At 42.7% G+C, this 19,649-nt stretch overlaps 1 protein-coding gene across 1 annotated transcript; it reads left to right on the forward strand.

Annotated features, from left to right (window-relative positions):
• Window positions 1-2,368: 2,368 nt before the first annotated feature.
• On the forward strand, window positions 2,369-18,681 carry LOC133907219 (uncharacterized). The gene is made up of 4 exons (XM_062349229.1): window positions 2,369-2,566; window positions 17,695-18,072; window positions 18,216-18,297; window positions 18,382-18,681. Exons 1-4 carry the CDS (start codon window positions 2,369-2,371, stop codon window positions 18,387-18,389), a joined length of 666 nt encoding a protein of 221 aa, XP_062205213.1. The 3' UTR covers window positions 18,390-18,681.
• The last annotated feature ends 968 nt before the right edge of the window (window positions 18,682-19,649 follow it).

Below are 19,649 nucleotides of genomic sequence, written 5' to 3' on the forward strand. Positions count from 1 at the left end.
TGGTTAGTATTTTTGCCACACAGCAAACTGAGCAACATGACATCTCATTGCAAAATCATGAACCCATTTCTAACACTACCACTAGACCAAGGCAAGAGGAGCATATTTCCATTAACTGAAGAGGCTAAAGTGATCAAACCTTTTAGGATGAATCACATGATCAATTATCTAGCCCTTGCTAAGCTCCCAATATTGCTCGGCACACAAAAAACAACTTGCACATGGTATCTCTGCTCGTCTGTCTCTTCTCATATGCTCCAGCTATATTTCTAAGCTGACCCTCTGATAGAGGTTCAGACCCTTCCTTGTTCATTGTTTTCAGTAGCAACGGCAAGGCTTCTGGCCATTGCAGTTCCGGAGCCATGCCAAGCAGCGAAAGGATTTCATCTCCAAGAGGTGGTGGCCATGATGGCGGTCTGGACACCTGCGCTCCAGCCACCGGCATGCTAGCATTGATGCCATGGCTGAAGCGCAATGTTGAACACTTGGGGTGCATGACGGTATGGCCATCGACGACTGCGTCCTGAGTAGTGTTGAGCTTCAGATTGGTGAAATAGCAGTTTCTACGATCGATGAGCAGGAATGCAGGAAGGACCAGTAGGTCGACGCGGCCAAGTAGGGCGACTGGACTGAACTATGCTCCGAACAGAGACGCTCTCTGGCTCTGGCCATGCATGCCGTGGAGGAGGGTACGATTGATGATGGGCAAGCTGACAATCGAGACGCCATGGCAGGGGTCAACCCAAGAGTTGATAGAATGCTAGCCGTAGAAGCTGACGATCGAGACGCCATGGCAGGGGTCGACCCACGAGTTGATAGAGTGCTAGCCGTAGAAGCCGACGATCGAGACGCCATGGCAGGGGTTGACCCACAACTTGATAGAGTGCTGGCCGTAGAAGCCGTCGGCAACGTAGTGCTGCATGACCGCGCTGAGCGCCATGCCACACTAGTTAACAACATATGAGTTGTTCACGGCAATACTAGGGTCGATGAGCATAATGTACTTCTTTTCCTCAGCATGGATCTTGTCAAGGAATGCCAGCAGCTTCAGGCGAGGGTTATTGACAGGGTCGAGTGTAAAGTCCTTAGTGTTCCTAGGTATCCCCGGGTCGGTGGCGATGCTAAGCCAGCTATTGTTGCTAGTGGCATAGTACATCCAGGCCGCACTCCACGTCACATGTACTCGTCCTAGTAGATGGTGCAGTTGTAGTAGGGCATGATGTCCGGTCGATTGCTGGAATATGTGGTGTGTGTGCTGCACGAGTCGCATGAAAACTTATGCATGGTGACAGCACCATGGACAAGCTTCTTGGAGTAGGCGGTGTTGTCACGAAACATGATGGAGACAACCGCCAGGCCTTGGCGATCTCGCCACCGAGGTCAGGGCGAAGGGGATCGACAGGAAGGGCGAGGGAACGTCATGTCCTCCGGCCGAGTCCAGCAGTAGTGATCATCCGGTTCAGTGCTGTTGATCCTTGCATGACCCAACCATGGCAGCCACGATGGCGGTGTGGACCTGTGAGCCACAGTCATAGGCAAATCGAAGAAGTTGGCATCAGACTTCATCATGTTGGCCTGCTCTAGGTTGTCACCGAGCATGATCCGATGGGTGCCAGGCGAAAGTGCATTCCATAGGTGAAACTGGAGCGGTCGGAGCGTTGGGATGCAGCCGGAATTCCGCACATGGGGCACGGAACCGAGGTCAGTAGTAGAGGCGATGCCCCAGGTGGCGTTGTCAAGGTTGTCATTGTGGAAGCACGATGCGATGGAGAAGGTGTTAAGGCATTCCATCGTCGGGTGGAGGGCGTCGGCTTGAGGAGGCGAGTGGTCGTGGTTGCAGTGGAGCCAAACACCAATGAGGGTGTCCTAAATGTCGTGGTCGTCGTGGCCACGCTGAAAGTCATGGTCGTCATGGCCAGTGCACTGAACGTCGGGGTCGATGACAGGTCCTGGAGGTGGACGGCATGCTGAGTGCGGACGTCGACATGGGAATTGCCTATAGAGCAAATGGTAAAGGCTCCAAGGGAGGAGACGGCGGCCAGGGCTTGAACCCGGCTCCCACAAAGCCTCCAATGAATGTTGGGTCAATGACACTTTTTTTGAAAAAAGTGCGGGCGTCGACATTGGGATCTGAATGCTAGGATGGTCGATGGCGCACTGGACACAAGTGTGGAGGAAGGTGTGACGAAGGAAGTGGTCGTTGATTTGTTGGAGGACGAGATCGTTGCGGTGCTGAAGAGTGGTGCAGAGATGGATCTCAACCGCGAATAGCCCGTGGTGGTCGCGCTAAAGAGGGTTGGTACTATCATGATCGAGGATGCGGTAGTCGTCATGGACACAGGTGCGGTGGTGGACACGAGTACGTACGATGTCGGTGGCAGAGTCAAAGTACCAAGCGGCCGTGGATACCAGCGATGCCAGAGACCACGTCGCGGCTGCCAGGGAGCACGTCGATGCCAAAATTGCCACCGTGGAGTTCTGCAACACCGCCAAGCTTGCAGAAATTTCAGCCAACTGCATCGCCATCTTCACATCGATCCGAGTGTCTAGGCCGCTGGATCGAAAAGTCTCTGATAACAATTGTCACCACCCCCACTCAATCAATACACAAACAATCACCAGGACACCCAAATCAACTCAATCTCCGAGAGCCATATAACTGGTCGAGGCCAAATGACGTTATAGAGTATAAATTTAGAGAAAGGGAAGTAAACACTGAGGGAAATAGCTAAGCTAGACTAGAAGAACAGAAGGGCAATGGGAATAGGGAAGCAACAGGGAAGGAAACACTGAGGGAAATAGCTAAGCTAGACTAGAAGAATGAAAGGGCAATGGGAATAGGGAAGCAGCAGGGAGAGGATCGAAGCGGAGCCGAGGAGGAAGACAGTTGTTCTATGTGTTCTTGAATGCCTTCTCCCTACCAAGTAGGCCAACACCGGCCCATTGGTCCAGCCCGTAGTCCGGCCAATCAGTCCACATCCGTGACACGCATCAAAGATATTATGGTTCAAGATGCCATCGTAGACATACAAAACTTACTTAGTGTTTGGTTGGTTGTACAAAATTGAATAGGATAGAATCGTCTTAGATGGATGGAATGATTCTAGACGAGATGATAGAAGTAGCATGTTTAGTTTGATGTATGAAGCGGTACATAAAAATATTTGATTGGATATATGGGATACACATATGAATGTGTTTAGTTACTAAAGATATGCACTATATCTATTTATAACTTAATTTCTTTATAATATGATAATTTTATAATTATATTATCAACAAATTATTCTAATTAGTGCTAATTTTTACTAATTACAATTAATTATAACTTAATATGTCACTATTCATCGCTAATTATCCACAATAATACTTAATTATAGCTAATAACATCAAATTATAACTAATTCATAGCTAATTATTCTTAACGCTCATTAATCATTACGAAGTATATGTAATTACATGAGCTGGTAGAGCTTGTATGAGATCTATTCTAGTTTAATTTAATTAACCAATTAAAATGGCTAATTAGTTAATTAAGATAAAGTAGAGTGGATATAAGAATATCCACGTATCGCTCCACATCTATCCTACTTTTTGCACAAATCTCAAAGCAGCACTAAAAAGAGCCAGCAGATATATGCGGTTAAATATTTTCCGCGTTTGATACGTGGAATGAGATGATAATTAACTATCATGTTATCCAACGTCCGAACATAATCCACCACTTGTTTGGATTGAAGCATTAGACCATCTCTAGCGGAATCGGCAATTTCGAAGATCCGGTTGCTACAGTGATTTGCGGTGTAACGTAGAAGATGGATCAGCAAATCTGCGGAACTACTGTAGCAATACTGTTTATAGAGGCTGACAGCGGGCCCGGAAAGAGAAAAAGAAGAGTAGAAGGTAGAAAATAGGGTAGCTGCTGGAGATGAAAAAAATAAAAGATACTGTAATAGTGATAGCGGATGCTGTAATAGTGTTTTAGAGGATAAAAATTTAAAGTAGCTGTTAGAGATGGCCTTACTCCATCACTACCGCAGACCGGTTTAGCTTGTCGGAAAAAACATGCTAGAACCAAGCCACCACAAACATATGCCCAGAACTATTGAGTTGGGCTTTCCCTAGTGCAGTCCATTCATCCAGCTGCCCAATGTTCTGGTATGAGGCCCAAGCTGGCGTTGCTGGCAGTTGGCTGGGACCTTCAAGGATTTTCAAAATTATCATTGTCTTTCCTAAAACAAATTTATCATTGTTCCGTTTGGAACACAGGAACTTCAGAACGCATACAAAAGAAAATAAGCACTATTAGAATAAATTATACCTAACATAACTTTTTTCCTACTTAAAAGAATGAATAACGTTAGTATTTGATTTTTTTTCCCGAGTCACTTAATGGTTGATTCCCGAGTCTGGTAGATCTTCACCAGTCTGATGACACATTGACATTTTAAGTATCCTTCAGAGCGATTGAATTATATTACTTTTCTACGATTTTTGACTATCTGACCGGGAGGATCTTCAACTGAATTGTGAAGTGCTAGGGGAAGTCGATTTTTAACTCCTAATGAGTTTTTCCTTGACTGTCTTATTAATATGTTAGTCATAATAGTCAGACAGTCGGGGAGCTAGGGAAAATCGATTTCTTCTCCCCTGATAAGTTTTTCATTGACTACACGACTAATATGTTAGTCATAATTGTCGCACAATCGGGGGCTAGATGAAATCGATCCTTTTTCAAACTACTTAATCCTTACTAACTTCCTAATTGATATGCCAAATTATAATTTTTTCCTACTAGTGGAAAGTCTAACAAAGAATATTACCAACTAAGACTGCAAGGACTAGATGATAGGCTAAAGAAACCTCCCTAAGTATACACAAACAATGAGTTTGTAACACTTGGAGTAATACAACCCAATCCGAGTTATCCGCGGGATGGTTAATTAAGTTTTCTTTTTGCTATCCACCTAAATTGTGCATCTTTATAATATGACAAATTTTTATAAGGTATCTATGCACACAAAAAAAGAGAGTATTTGTATGTTTACAAGTGAACTTGTGCAGAGTAGTTCCTTTACCATTCAAACTCAGAGGAATTAAAAAAGGCAAATAAAGGGTTTTCTTTCTTAAAGAATTCACCTACAATTCAAGATGATTCACATCAAAAGGCCTTTGTTGCCCTATGAGGGCACCCTAGTTCTGAACTCGGGAGAATCTAAGAAGCATGAAGAAAAGGGAATGACGTTACAAAAGATGAAAGGAAGAGATCTATCTCCTCAGGGAAGTCTGTGGTTCTTCCAGGCACCGCTGGAGGCATCTTCATCTTTGTCGTCGATGTCCTCAACAAGAAAGGTCAAGGGTGAAGGTGGCCCCAAGGATACATCATCACCATCGGCTCCTTGCCCTCGAGCAAGATTATCAAAGATAAACTCCTCGAATTCTTCTTCTCCTTCTTCAACGCCTTCATCAAGACTCAAGTCCCACTCGTCGTCGTACACCTTATCTCTATCCAGCCCTTCCTCCAAGAAGAGTTGGTTGAAGGAAGGGATGTCACTATTCGAGGAGGAAGACATCTTATCATCGGAAGAGACAATGATGATTTCCAAGATCGTGATAGGATCTAACATCAATCATTTGGAAAGAAGGAACCCAAGATCAGTACAGGAGATTGAAGGAAGAAGAAAGGTTTTTTGGCTCAAATGAAGACTAAAGGATTATAAACTAACGTTCGTGAGCATCGTGAAGAGTGAAGGAACCATCAGGCAACTAACGATAGGCACGACCCTTCATTTCTCGGCATTGTACAATAGGTTTGATGAGTCAAGATTCTCGATTTCCAAAGACAATTATTAGGGGTCAAATCATATCAACTCCCCTTAGAAGTCACGTACGTCCGTTCTAATACAATGGATAAGGATGGAAAACCAAAGATCTTTGGGGATTTTCAATGCTACAACTCGAGTTGGTTGAAGACTGTTCTTGGGGAACTCGACTCATGTAGTCGGAGAATTCCCTAAATAGGAGAATGGGTCCTGAAGAAGTTCCTGGTCACGAAGGACTAACGACCCTCTTTTGAGCAGAGTTGGGGGGCTAGCTGATGGGGATATGTAATTAATATTATATATTCCATATATTCGTAATATCTATAAAAGGTATATAAGAATCGAATACATCTTACTTGATACGAGGCTAGTTGTGGCTGCCATGGAGTAAGATATGGAATAGATATACTTGGAAACTACTCATCATGAATATGGAAGTTATCCCCTATTCGAGAAGGATTCCTAAATCTATTAGAGTCTAACAATCTGAGTATGACACGTCCAAGATATCTGAGAAGGATCATGCCCTGGGTTCCCCCCGAGTATATAAGGTAGCGAGAGGGATACATCCAAAGGCATCAAGCAATCAGACAATCATAGGCCATAATAGCAAATCGCAACCAAAGCGCAAGCAAGTCGCGCCTTCAGATATTCGAAGTCGTGAATCCCTCAAGACTAGTCGAGTAGAAGACCGTGACATATCGAATATCCATAGCAGAAGAAATCCCCTAGTCGATTAGATCTTAAGCCTTAGACACACCAAAATTCGCATATTTCTTAGGATTAGACTCATCCATATCCACATTACACTACGTAATTCAAGAATAATCAAGGAAAGACAAGAAATAAGGCTATTACAAAACTTGGGGGCATGAACCTACATAACCCTGTATCTCTATTCATGATATACTTCATCGAATTTGCATGTATCCCTATTTTCCGTATTGTAACAATAGGCAAGTCATGTACAAATCCTCAATATACAACGCCTATAGGACATCCTCATATAGCCCTGGGTACTAATTAGAGAAAAGAAATTTAGTGCTTAAGAAGACTACATCATCTGAGAGAACTGTATGTATGATGAAAAATTTATGTTAGCAATTACAATAATCAAAGAATAAAGACGAAAGATACTCGGATGATGTCTTATCATCCAATGTGTCCTTAGTCAAGTCAAAGGATTCGGTATACTCCTAGACCAGGTGGTCCTTGGCCTTGAGGGGGCTAATCCAATGCTAGATGAAGTCGAGTGCCACATCAAAAGCAGTTGATCCTTGCTCCCTCAGATCCTTGATCTTATCGAGGATTGGCTCAATCTCATTCGTGCGATGGGCTTTCATGTGCCAGCATAGGTTCTTCTTTGCCTGGGTGTTATGGTATTTGAGGTACTTCTTGACCTCGCATTGAAAGTAAAACCAGTGGCGAGTGCCACCTCAACCAGGAAGTCTTAGGCAAAAAGGTGAGATACATGTTTCTAGTGGAATACATCTCTTCTGAGATGTCGCTTCACTGAATAATCATTTCAACTCATATACCATGAATCTTTGGTGAATGTGGAATCTTTGGTGAATGTGGAATCCTTGATAAATCATGCGGGAAATGGAGGGTGATGTGTAAAATAGGTGAAAATTATTTTGGCGGGGGCAAGCGGGATAGTCCTCTGAAAGTTGGAGGCTATCTCATGCGGGTATTCCTTTTAGGAAGGATGCTCTTGGGGGGCTTGAGTTACTTGGTGGTATTCATTACCAATTAAAGATGCCTGCATCGGCCGTATAAACACCAAACCTTGGGCTATCATGCTAAGCCACCCTAGTGCAACCACACATCCTGAATGGGCAGGACTTGACTTATCCTTTATCTGACCGAGTTTGACATCATACTAGGAGGCCTGGTAGGCAACAGTGAGCCAAGTGTCTTCAAGTACCTTGCGAGGCTGTTATTGAACTAGACTCTTTACAAAGATCTAAATGGTACCCTGACATCCCTAACACGGACCTGGAGCACTTGATGGATCACATAGAAAAGTCCGACAGGAAAGGTGATTGAAGTGTCTCGGTATGATTCGCTCCTCCGATTGCAATGGTTGGAGCCTGAGCATATCACCTGGGTACATTATACAACCTCTGCAAAGTGTAAGACTTTTTGAATAGTCGTGCCTGTGGTCATCAACATGCAAAGCATTAACGTCACTTGGTTAGATTCAGAGGTGTGTGCGTTTTGATGAGTGTGTAGACTAGATGTCCGTGTGATGAGGTTGCTGGATCAATCCATCAGAAGTATGTGGTACTAGAGGTACACTAGACACAATGATAGGGACTATAGAGCGAGGTGTAGCCCCTCCCAGGACCATAAACCCCTCAGATATACCTTGTTTACACTGTTTTTAAAGTTAGCAGTAGAGGTGTCACACCCAGTTTTAACGGCCAAAACCAGATGCGGCTTACGTGTGCCCAGGATGTTCAACACACATAAGGACGTTACAGGTGAAGTAACAAAAGAAATATTTTTATAGAATAAACGTTAAACTCTTACAATAATTGACAAATATTGTCTTCTATGAAGATATCTGCAGCGGAATAGAAGCACGGGTGCCCAACAACACCGCAGGCAACCGACCGGGAGACATGCGCCTAGAACGTCACAACCTCGTCTTGATAGTCTTCAACATCTTCACTCACTGAGCAGCAATACACATGTCGTATGGTATAGGAAAAATAGCAAGTGTGAGCACATGATGCGCTCAGTAAGTGTGAAAAAAATAATGATATGCAGGCTTATATCAAGAATAGGCTAACATATGGTATATTTGCGTAAATGCGAGTAATGAAAAGATATTTGGACTAAAAAGCATTAAATAATTATTAAATGAATGTAACCCATACAGTCCAATACTCAGCATACAAGGCTCCTCACCTTGCATACCATAAACGTCTAGTACTCCCTGTACTATAATCAAAACCACAAACATCTAGTACTCCCTGTACCAAAATCATAACCACAACTATTTAGTACTCCCTGTACCAGAAACATAACCACAACCATCTAGTACTCCCTGTACCATAACCATAATCATCTAGTACTCCCTGTACCAGAACCATAACCACAACCATTTAGTACTCCCTATACCAGAACCATAACCACAACCATACTCATAACCACAACCAAATCCATAACCATAACCAAATCCATAACCACAATCCACTAATCATGTAACCGTGAGCACAGCTGTTATAACATTTTTTACACTCTGCAGAGGTTGTTCAGCTTTCCCCACAAGTCGTGATTTACATGTTGTCTTGTTAGCTAGACACTAAACACACGCCAGTGGTGTGTCGCCCGAAAAGTCACTTCAAAGTCGTTACAAAGTTTCATCCAGTATGTGCATGCCCGCTAGGTTTCACCGCCATCAAAGTGGCATTCACACCACCCAGAAGCCCCCTTTTGTGCCTTGTAGCTCTAGAAAGTTTTCACCCTTCCCTTCCACTACACATCTCATACTACTAACCAAATGGTTCTGGCCTTTGCCGTCCCCACACATCCACTCTTCCGTTTGGCACGCACAAGACTGGAATCCACTAATTAATAGGCTAGGCCTGTCCCATACCAGGTCTTGTGGTTGGTACGGTATTTCTTGGGTTGTCGCTCCACGAACCGGTCCTTACTTAGGTCACTTGAGCAAACACTAAGCCAACAACATAATCATCATCACTATCACCAACATCATGACATGACAACCATCAAAACCAATTTGCTCAAGGCCTAAGGTTCCATGTTACTACACCATTAACAAATTAACCACCATTGTTGTATGTGTTCATTAGTCAAGATTATGACACTTCCCAGTATCCCTAAAAGCATGGCTAAGCAATCTACCCACCAAAAATACCTAACCATAAACCATCTAGGTTCCAAGGGATGATAAGAGAAAATCTAGGGAAAACCCTAACATAGGTGACTACCCATCATATTGACACACAGTGCATGCAATTTTGTAAAACAAAACAGTTTAAATCATAGGTTCAAGATGATCAAGGACACTTACCTTTTACCCAATGCTGCTCAGTGTTTTCAAAATCTTGGTCTTGAAGTCCCTCGAACTGCTCCAGAACGTTATCGACTAATCGCGAGAACTACCGACAAACAACACAAAGGAAAACACTAAGAATAACATACCAAACATCATTAAAACACTATGGTTGGATAGGGAAGATTTTAGAAACATTTAGACGCAACAATCGCCTAAATCGGAGTTAAGATGAAAAGAGAACGGGCTTTCGAAAGATGGATTCGACTAAAAAGGAAATACTGATGTTCCGGAACTATCTTCCTATGGGAAAGTTTTTATCGCACAATCACTGTGTCAGGCTTGACAACATCATTGCACAAGATTCAAGAAGTGTAGGGCAGACGGGACTTCACTGACTAGGCTAAGGAGAATGATGTGACGCTGACTTGGCATACTATGCAAGTACTATCTTGGATTAAAGAAGGGATACACTGAGATCTAGTATCGACCACGTATGATGGATCAAAAAGGTCGAAGGTTGCGCTTCTAGGTTAAGGATACTATTGATGGCTCTATGTAGCGGTGGTGGTTCGGGTTTCGTCGAAGACAGCGATCGGGCGCGTGGCCACTAACATCGATGTTGGCTTCAGTGGTGTTTCAGTGAAACGAGGGAAGCAAGGCGTAAACGCGGAAAGACTAACTCAGCGGTATGGTTGGTTTTGGAAGGGGTTATCCAAGGTAGCGGCAAAACAACAATGACTGCTTCTAGGTTTGGTGGTGACCGCGAACCGATGTAGGAACGAAGATGCTCGCGTTCTCAGAGATTGGATATGAAATTTGAGAAACCGTTTGAACAAACATGTTCATATATCCCGGGAACACAATGCTACGGCATATTTTTGGGTAGATCATCCACTGAGAGGAAGAACGATCAGCATAGATGAGACGGGTGATGGCTGCGACATGCTGTGGTTAGCAATGGCGTCCTGGTCGTGTCGCTGCACAAACGGGGATGGGCTCATAGGGTAATGTAGAAGACTCCGTGGGACACGCCGTGACGTGGTTGGTGCATCCATACGGCTTTCGGATTGACGGGGAAAGTGAATGCAAAATCCGGTGTGCGCGCAAAACGCGTCCAGAAACCGGACAGCGGGTATGTCAACCTTGATTTCGACGGTTTGGCTGCTCTAATGGCCGACCTGGTTGGTGAGGGTGTTGGGAACATCATGGGACATGCACCGGTGAAAGGACTTGGTGATTTGACCTCTGGTCGGTCGGGAACGTTGATGCCAATCAGCTACAGCGCGGCTGTCCCGCGGCTGTCCGTGACGGTGACGAACGTGGTGGTGTAGATCGGGCTTTGGTCGGGGCTAGAGCTTGGCTAGGGACTTAGTATGATGCTAAAACAGTAGTAAGGGAGGATAAGAAGGGGTCCTCACTTTGCTTTGATGGTTGAGGAAGGAGGATTCGCGGAGAAGACGACGTAGCGCATCACGGACGGCGACGACGGCGGCCACGGTGAACGGCGGTGCTCCGACGACGCACGGATAGGACAGTAACGACTTCTAGGGTTTGATGGCGTGGAATAGGGGTAGGAGAGAGCGTGCAACTCATATATATATGACTAGGGGCGGCTGGTTGAGGTGGAGTCCAAACCGAACACGAATCGGATTCAAGTTCGAGTCGGTTACGATTTCCTTTTTCATAGCTCTGTATTCCGAGGATGATATCTCTATCGTCCAGACTCCAAATTGGACATTTCTTGATTCTAAATTGTAGTACTAAAAACGATCTACAACTTTGGTAGTCATTGGAAATTCTGAAAATGTCATGTTGATTTCCAAAAATACACCATAGGATAAACTATTTGAACTCAAACTTCTCTGCGCAGCACTGATTTCGGGGTCATAACTCCTAGCTTCATTATCCAAAAGGTGACTTCCATAGGTTCAAACCGAAGCTCTCGACGAGACCTACAACTTTGGTATTGTCAAGATTTGCATTTAAGGCCGTTTTGAACACTGAAACATCATGAGAAGATGAGATTATCCAGAACTCCGCGAAAATTTACAGATTTCGTAGATCCTTTGTTGGGCCATCTAGAAGACTTGGCTAAGGGTTAGGACTTGAGAAAAATTAAGCCCAAAGATACTTTAGGTATATCTAGGATTTAGAAAATAAACTTTTGCAGAGAAATTTGAATAGGGTTTGAATTTGAATTGAGTTTGGAGTGAATTTAAGAAAAATGAAAAATGAGGTTGAACAAGAATAGGAGTAGATAAGGAATTTGAATTTGGATTTGGGTAGAATTTGAGAAAGAGGAGAGATTGTCTTGAAACAAGGATTTGGATAAGATTTGAATTGAACTAGAAAAGGATTAGGTATAATCAAGGATTGAAAAGATGATGAATTCAAAGATTTTGAATTCCAACCATTAAGATCCTTAACTTATTCATTACTGAGTTTTGTAAGAACCTTTTCAAAATCTTTTTCACTCAAAACACTAAAGAGAAAGAAAAGAAAAAAGAACTCTAATGCATTTACCTGACTCCTAACAAAACTCAGCATACAATACACACAAAATAATACTCTATATTGATTGACTGATTAAGAAAATAGGTTTTAAACCTATACTACTATTGAAGCTATTCAATAATCTTGGAAAATTTTAAAAATTTGTAAATTCTGAAAATCAGGGTGTTACAAGAGGTTATAACTGGATACCTGCATAAAACTGTTTTACGCTTAAAAATAAATCATAAAGTCTTATCCTTGGTTTACCCATTATGCATCTATCAAACCCTTAAAGTAATATAGGACTTATTGAGTACCTTCCGTACTCAGTTTTACAAATTTCATATTATTGAGATGGAGATCAACATCAACCTAGATGAAGTTAAAGAGAAGAAGTCTAAGGTCACGTTCACACCTGAGTTGCCTATGGCATTAGGTTGTGTTCCGCTTGTTTCGCTTTGCTCCGTTGTGGGCTCTTCTACATGGCCTATCGTGGATCCTAGTCCATGAGACTATCATTCGCCCTTTTCAGATAATTATTTTATTCTAAGTATGTATTTGATACTATTATATTGAATTATGTGCATTTCAGCTACTTGATCCAAGGACTGATATTGGAGGCATAGGGAAACCTGAAGTCGGGGTCATGATAAAGGGCCTATTCGATTGAATGTTTTATTCTCAATAAGGAGGAACCTGACTTGAACAAAGGCACTAATACTTAGATAAGAAAACTTTTCATTATGATAAGTGAAGTCCATGGATGAAGTCCACTCTTGTTCACCGCATGGATGAAGTCCATGGCTAGGGTGGAGCTTGGAAGTAAATGAAATCGCCCGAATGATTTGGGCAACATGCGCATGTTGCCCAAATCACCCAAGAGACACTTCCCTAGTCTTGTAGAGTATTTTGGTACCCTTCATGTTCGAAGGCATCACTGAAGCCTTCACCAATGACCCCCGCCAGGTGTCATTGGCCAAGCCCAGCTAGGGCTGATCTAACCACCAGACCCTACGGTCTGACTGTCAGGCCTACTCAGTACAGTTCTCTTCTCTGTTCGACCCCCACGGTCTGACTGTCGCCTGGGCCAGTCTGACTGCTAATTACTCAGTATCATGTGACCTTAGGTTGTGCCATGCGTGGCTCAAACTTCTGTTAACCCAGTTGCTTAGGTGTTCTTTTACAAATGCTTTTATAACATGGCACATTTCATCTTGTTCATGATCATGCATCATAAGCATACATTTCTATTCATTTGTTTGTTCATTTGATACGTTCTTAAATTGTTTAGAGAGTGATGTGCCAATGGTTCAAGCGCTCGAGGCTGACATCGAACTAGAACTGTATATGAGCGAAGCGATGGAGCAATAAGGAAAGTATCTAAGCATATTTCACCTTTTAATTTGGATCTTGTGGTGTCCAATTTGATAAGCTATCACTTTATATATGATGTGCATGTTAGCGAATCAATGTCAGGATTTCTAGGTAGAACCTATGTTGATGCATTGTTCCTACCTTGAATTATTGATAATCCTCATCCTTGTAACCTAGGTATAACAATGTTTAACTTAAAAGTTATTTGAGATACTTAGCAATGCATAGGTCATCAGTAGAAATCTAGCGGTGGTTCGAGCATCGTTCACACGCTAGATGACTTAATTATTATTTCACAGTGAAATGAAGTTGAGGTTGATGAGTTGTGAGAATGAGACGAGATTTGGGAGGTGCTAGGGGTGGGTCGGGATAGGAGCTTGAATGCCATAGACCACCTGCATCGATTAAGCACCGACCATTGTTTGCCGTTGGCTTAAGCATTTTCTGTACTTCCACATATTCAATAAATGTACGGATGAGCCAATTATCATACACCATGCTAGCACTTTAATTGCAACCCTATGATGCGTAAGAGAAAAAGAATGAGGAGAAGCAAGGTGGAGGGGATTTAGAGGTGTCTGGGACACACTCGCGGTAACCCCGGTTCCATAGGGGTATATACAAGTGGGTAATTCCAGGTATGAGAAATGTTGTCTCAGGGGTCAAAAGGATAGTCCTGAGTCATGTGGATAAAGATGCACCCCACTGCAGGGTGTAAGATCAATTTGAATTGTTGTGATCTCGGTTATGAGCATGCTTATGTCCATCTGCATCAGTCCTAGAGCTTCGATGTTGGGATGTATGTGGTATGTTGGCAAGTGATTTTTGTTGGTTATGTTGAGAGGAGTATGATTAGGTGATGAATATGTTATGGTTATGATCTCATGATAGGAGGGTACCAGTTGTTAAGATGTGTAGATGTTCATACTCTTGAGTCGGCAAATAGCTTTTGCAAATAAATTCATTTGATCTTGTGGCTCATTCCTTACTACACATCCCCAAATATATGATTCTTGGAGTTGGGTTATTATATGTACCTAATATGGAATAAGTCTTGTAAGTACATTCATACTCACCTTGCTTTTGTTAAGTTTTTTAGGTGAGGAAAAAGCAGTGTACGGTTACTTCATGCCTGTCGATGTCGGTGACGGGTAGAGTAGTATGGGCTACTCATGTTGGTTTGGGTGGTGCCTCAGGGCAAATGGTGCCACCTATCTTTTACTGTTTATATACTTTATTTCCGCCACGTAGTAACTCTAACTAGCTAGGAGATAAAATTGTTGTATTTTGTTCTCCTAGCTTTCAGTTCTGTAAATTGTTGAACTTGTAATAACTTAAGGACTTGTAAATATTTACATTACGCACTCTTTATTATTCCTTGATGTGATGAAGCTTGTTGTAATGACATGTGTTCCGATCTTGGGTATAAAACACATGCTCTACCAGAGTTGGATTCTAGTTAATCGTTATTGGTCACAATCATTATGGTGAGATAGGTTAGCACGTGGCATGTTGAAAGATGGGCGTGTGCTACCTCTCATCTTATTAAATGATTCTCCTAATGATTAATCTTAATACAATTTGGATGGTTCCGCACAATGGGCTTATGAGATAACACTCAGGGGCTCTCCATTTATAGAGTCTCACAACCTTGCTGGTATTCATTTTGCGAAAAAGCAACAGAGCCTTCAAACATTAACGATGGATGGTACAGTGGGAGGCCTAAGTGTGCTAATAAATGATATTTAATTTCCAAGGAGGTATACTAGGGGTCTAGTCATGTCAACTCTCCTCAGAAGTCATGTGCGTCTAATCTGTTACAACAGATATGGATGGAAAGCCCTAGGATTTTCCGGAGTTTCCAACGAAAGTTCAAATATCATAACTTGATTTTGTCAAAGACTATCCTAATTGGACATGTTCCATGTAGTTGGAGAGTTTCCCGACTATGAGTAATGCAGCTCGATAGAATTCCTGACTAAAGTGGAAAATCAGAGACCCTCTTCTAAGCAGAGTTGGGGATAACTAACAAGGATATATGATTAATATTATATATTCCCTAAATATCATATGTCTGTAAAAGGTACACGAGGATGGTTAGTATCTTACTCGATACGGGGCTAGACATAGCTGTCGTGGTAGGATATGGAGATAACATACTTGGAAGCTAATCATCCTAGATAAGGAAGTTGTCCCCTATTTGGGAAGGATTTCTAGATATTCGGAAGACTAATGATCCGAGTAGGATATATTTGAAGGAGTCTGAGTAAGGTACGCCCTAAGTTCCCTCGACTATATAATGCAGGGAGAGGGGTACGCCCAAGGCCAAGCCAAAGCAAAACCAACAACAATAATAGCAATGAAGCCAACAAGCCTTAGCAACTCACGACTTTAGATCTCTGAAATCGTGAACCCATCATTAATTCTAATCGGATATAAGACCAACATCCATTGAAGATCCACAGTAAGAAGCAATCCCCTACCTGACTAAATCTTTAGTAGTAGATACACATATATCCACCTACTTCCTAGGGTTAGATCTATCTACACACCTCATTGTACTTTGTGATTCTAAAAATAATAAAGGGAAGATATGATGTAGGGCTATTATCCAACTCGGAGGCCTGAACCTATATAAAATATGTGTCTCTTTGCAATACACTTTGACGACTACACGCAGGTATCCCTATTTTCATTTACACATTACCGATAATCGAGTATAAATCATCGGCAAATACTATGATCATTTGTCTAAATATAGGTACTTATATCTTCATGAAGCTCTTATCTGACTTTCATGATCTTTTGAGGTGCTTGATACCCCAAGTACATCACACAATATTCATGAGACTAAATCTTGGCACACTAGCTAATCATGTTAGTCCTCTTGACTATATTGGTATTAATCACTAAAACATACTAAACCTATGCTAAGATCATTGATATTTCAATATGAACATAATTTTTACTTTAAATGCCCATTTGCAAACCTTAGAATTAAGAGACATTGCGAAAATTACTAATATAAGCACAAATCTGATGTAAGCAAGCTTATAACTACTCCCTCTATCTCAAAATAGATTATGTTTTAGAGTTAAACACAACTATTAAGATGACAAATAAAATTATTATCTTGCCACTATTAATACTATTCATTGCATGGGAAATAGATCTTGCATTGAAAAGAAAGTTACTTAATGGAGGGATAAGGCAGAAAAACATGGATTAAAATTACCTCGAGATCGTAGAACGTCATATATTTTAAATATTTTAAAAGAGCCTAAAATGCCGTCTATTTTGAGACGGAGGGAGTATTTGATTTGGTAGCATCAATTTATTCTTCATGGTAATGATCTTACCTATGATCAATACTGAGCGATGACTTATATTTCCTCTGATAAAAAATATAAGTTTATTTGGACTTGGACATAAAAATTAAAGTAATAGGTACAATGACTCTATTGGCCATCAATTATTGATAGAGTTAAGATGGGTGACAAATGTATTACATTAATTAGTGTATAATTAAGTAGGAATCAACATAGAAGAATGAGCTAAACAATTGTATTGAAGTTAAGATACACTTATGTTTAGTGTATTTTGGGAGAAATCTATACGAACATGTATTCAGGATCTGTAACTTCGAGGGAGTATTTCACTGGACCTGTAACTTTGAGCACCAAAAATTTCCGAACGCAATTCTGTTGGCCACTAGGAAAGTTTCGTTATCACCACTTTTGTTTCGAGAAGTGCATTTGACGGGAAAATTTCAAAGAAACTACACTAGTAGAATAAATTGCGGTGAGCACCCCGAGTAGTAAAGTTTTAATTCTGCGAGTGGTACGGAAAATACAGCAAAGCTTCAATACTCAATGCAGAGATAAAAAGGCGAAAATTTCTGTGCAAACGACTCTCTCGGTGCAAATGTGCAAACGAATGTTCTCGACCGTGCGATCCGCATCCAATGACACCTAGCGAGCCCACCATCCCGCAGCCCACTTTTCACACAACCCCCTGTTCCCATTCCTACCGTCGAGACTTCATCCCCCTCAAGCCCTCCTTCCCCGCCCACAGCAGCAGCCAAAATCCCCAATCCCCGGCCGTCTGACTAGGGCTCTACCGTCAGCCTCCTCCTCCGCGGCCTCCTCCGCCGACGGCCTCCTCCACCAGACGACCTCCTCCATCGTCAGCCTCCTTCGCCGTGAAGCACCTCTGCTGTCTGCGCCGTTAGCCTCCTCCTTCGCTGGCTCCGCTGTCGGCCTCCTCCTCCGCTGGCATGGCCCCTCCACCGATGCAGCAGCCACCACAAGTTCACGTGCTCGGTGCGTGGTGCTCCATCTTCGGCGAACTCAGGTACAGCCGATTCCAGATTATGGTTTACAATTTTGAATTCGTTGCCCATACACTTGGCTGCAGGTTTATGCTTTGACAATTGCAGTTTTGTTCTCTTGACATCAGTGGTCCTTGTGATGTTCTTGATTCTATTCTCTTGTCAGGAATATGGATGGAGCTCTTGGCTTTATACGTCTGTGAAGCTTGTTGTACTGATGAACGACAAATCAATTTCTATAGCCGAGGGTAATGGTTTGGAGATCAATGAGCTACTTCTTGTGAGGAACATGAATTCGTTGGTCCTCTCTTACTGCTTATTCTCCATGAAAGGTGGCTGACATGAGCTGGAAGATACAAGAAAATTCAGTAGAAGGAAACTGAGACAAGCCCCCTGAAAGAAGGCTACACTGCAGAAGCAGAAATAATGTAGAGAATGTACAGGATGTTTGTAAATTTGACTTGTAAATTTGGCTTGTAAGGCTACACTGCAGAAGCATAAAGAATGTAGAGAATGTATCAGATGTTTGTAAATTTGGCTTGTAAACTTTAGCACAAACTCGAGAAGAAAGAATGTACAGATTGTGTTGCGCTCAATATATCAGTGACTCAATATAGATTGTGTTGTACTCTGATTGGTGTTCAATTTAAATTGTGTTCGTCATTTTGAGTGACTGTACGTAGATTCTGTCTGAACATCTGTGTGAGTCTACATCTGTGTGAACAAACATCCAGAACAATACAACATAACGTCTCTAGATATGTATTCTATATTCACTGTGACTCTAAATCCAGAACAACAGCCAACACCGCCAGATCTTGTTCAATTGACAGTTGATGTAATTTGAGAATTCTCATAATTCAGTAGAAATAGATAATTGATAGAAGGTTGATGTAAATAGAGCAGGTTGGACATTTTATTGTGAAATAGAGCAGATTGGACATCGTATTGTGAAATATATACATAATCCAGCAGGTTGATATAACTAGTTGGTACCTTAGTACATCAAAAAAAGAGAAATCCTATGGTAGCTCTGTATGTTGCCACTAGCTTCAAAATACATCAAAAAGAGAAATCATGAGAGCAGCAAACCTTTCTCTGCGAGTCTGAAAATAGAGAAAATACATAAATGCCCTCGCGGCACTAGCTCTCCCACTAGCTTCACAACAGTTACTAAGAAAAAACACCCTCGTGTCGCTCCACAGGGGCGACTCGGCGGGCGACCGCTCCGTGCCGCCTAAGCCCGAGCCACCTACGCTCCGCTCAGCAGCCGCCGCCGCGGCTGACCAGGCGGCGGCAGCCATCGACTACGGTCGGTCCTCCGCGCGCCGTCCGTACTTCTCTCCCCTCCCCTCCCCTCCCCTCCCCTCCCCTCCCCTCCCCTTCTTCTCCCCCCCCCCTCCAGCGTGTTTTAGCTGTGCCCAGCCAATCTGCTGTCGGCTCGCCGAATCCGGGCTTGTCCCGACCGGATCGGTTGGCATTGAGGCTGGATCTGGTGGGGGCTTGTCTCGTCCTCCCCTGGTGGTGCCCCGATAGTCGCTCCAGTTCGTGTCACCTGCGCTGACTTGACGCCGCACGGCCGCGTGCCCCGGGTCTTCGT

The sequence above is a fragment of the Phragmites australis genome, chromosome 24 (genome assembly GCF_958298935.1).
Source record: "Phragmites australis chromosome 24, lpPhrAust1.1, whole genome shotgun sequence".
In the NCBI taxonomy this organism is placed as follows: Eukaryota; Viridiplantae; Streptophyta; class Magnoliopsida; order Poales; family Poaceae; genus Phragmites; species Phragmites australis.

Bases quoted from the DNA above. Each gene is read 5' to 3' on its own strand.
- LOC133907219 (XM_062349229.1), top strand. From the start codon at position 2,369: ATGTCGGTGGCAGAGTCAAAGTACCAAGCGGCCGTGGATACCAGCGAT. The intron at 2,567-17,694 runs GTCTCTGATAAC...AATGACACCTAG, and splicing joins CTAGGCCGCTGGATCGAAAA to CGAGCCCACCATCCCGCAGC. The intron at 18,073-18,215 runs GTACAGCCGATT...TTCTCTTGTCAG, and splicing joins TCCATCTTCGGCGAACTCAG to GAATATGGATGGAGCTCTTG.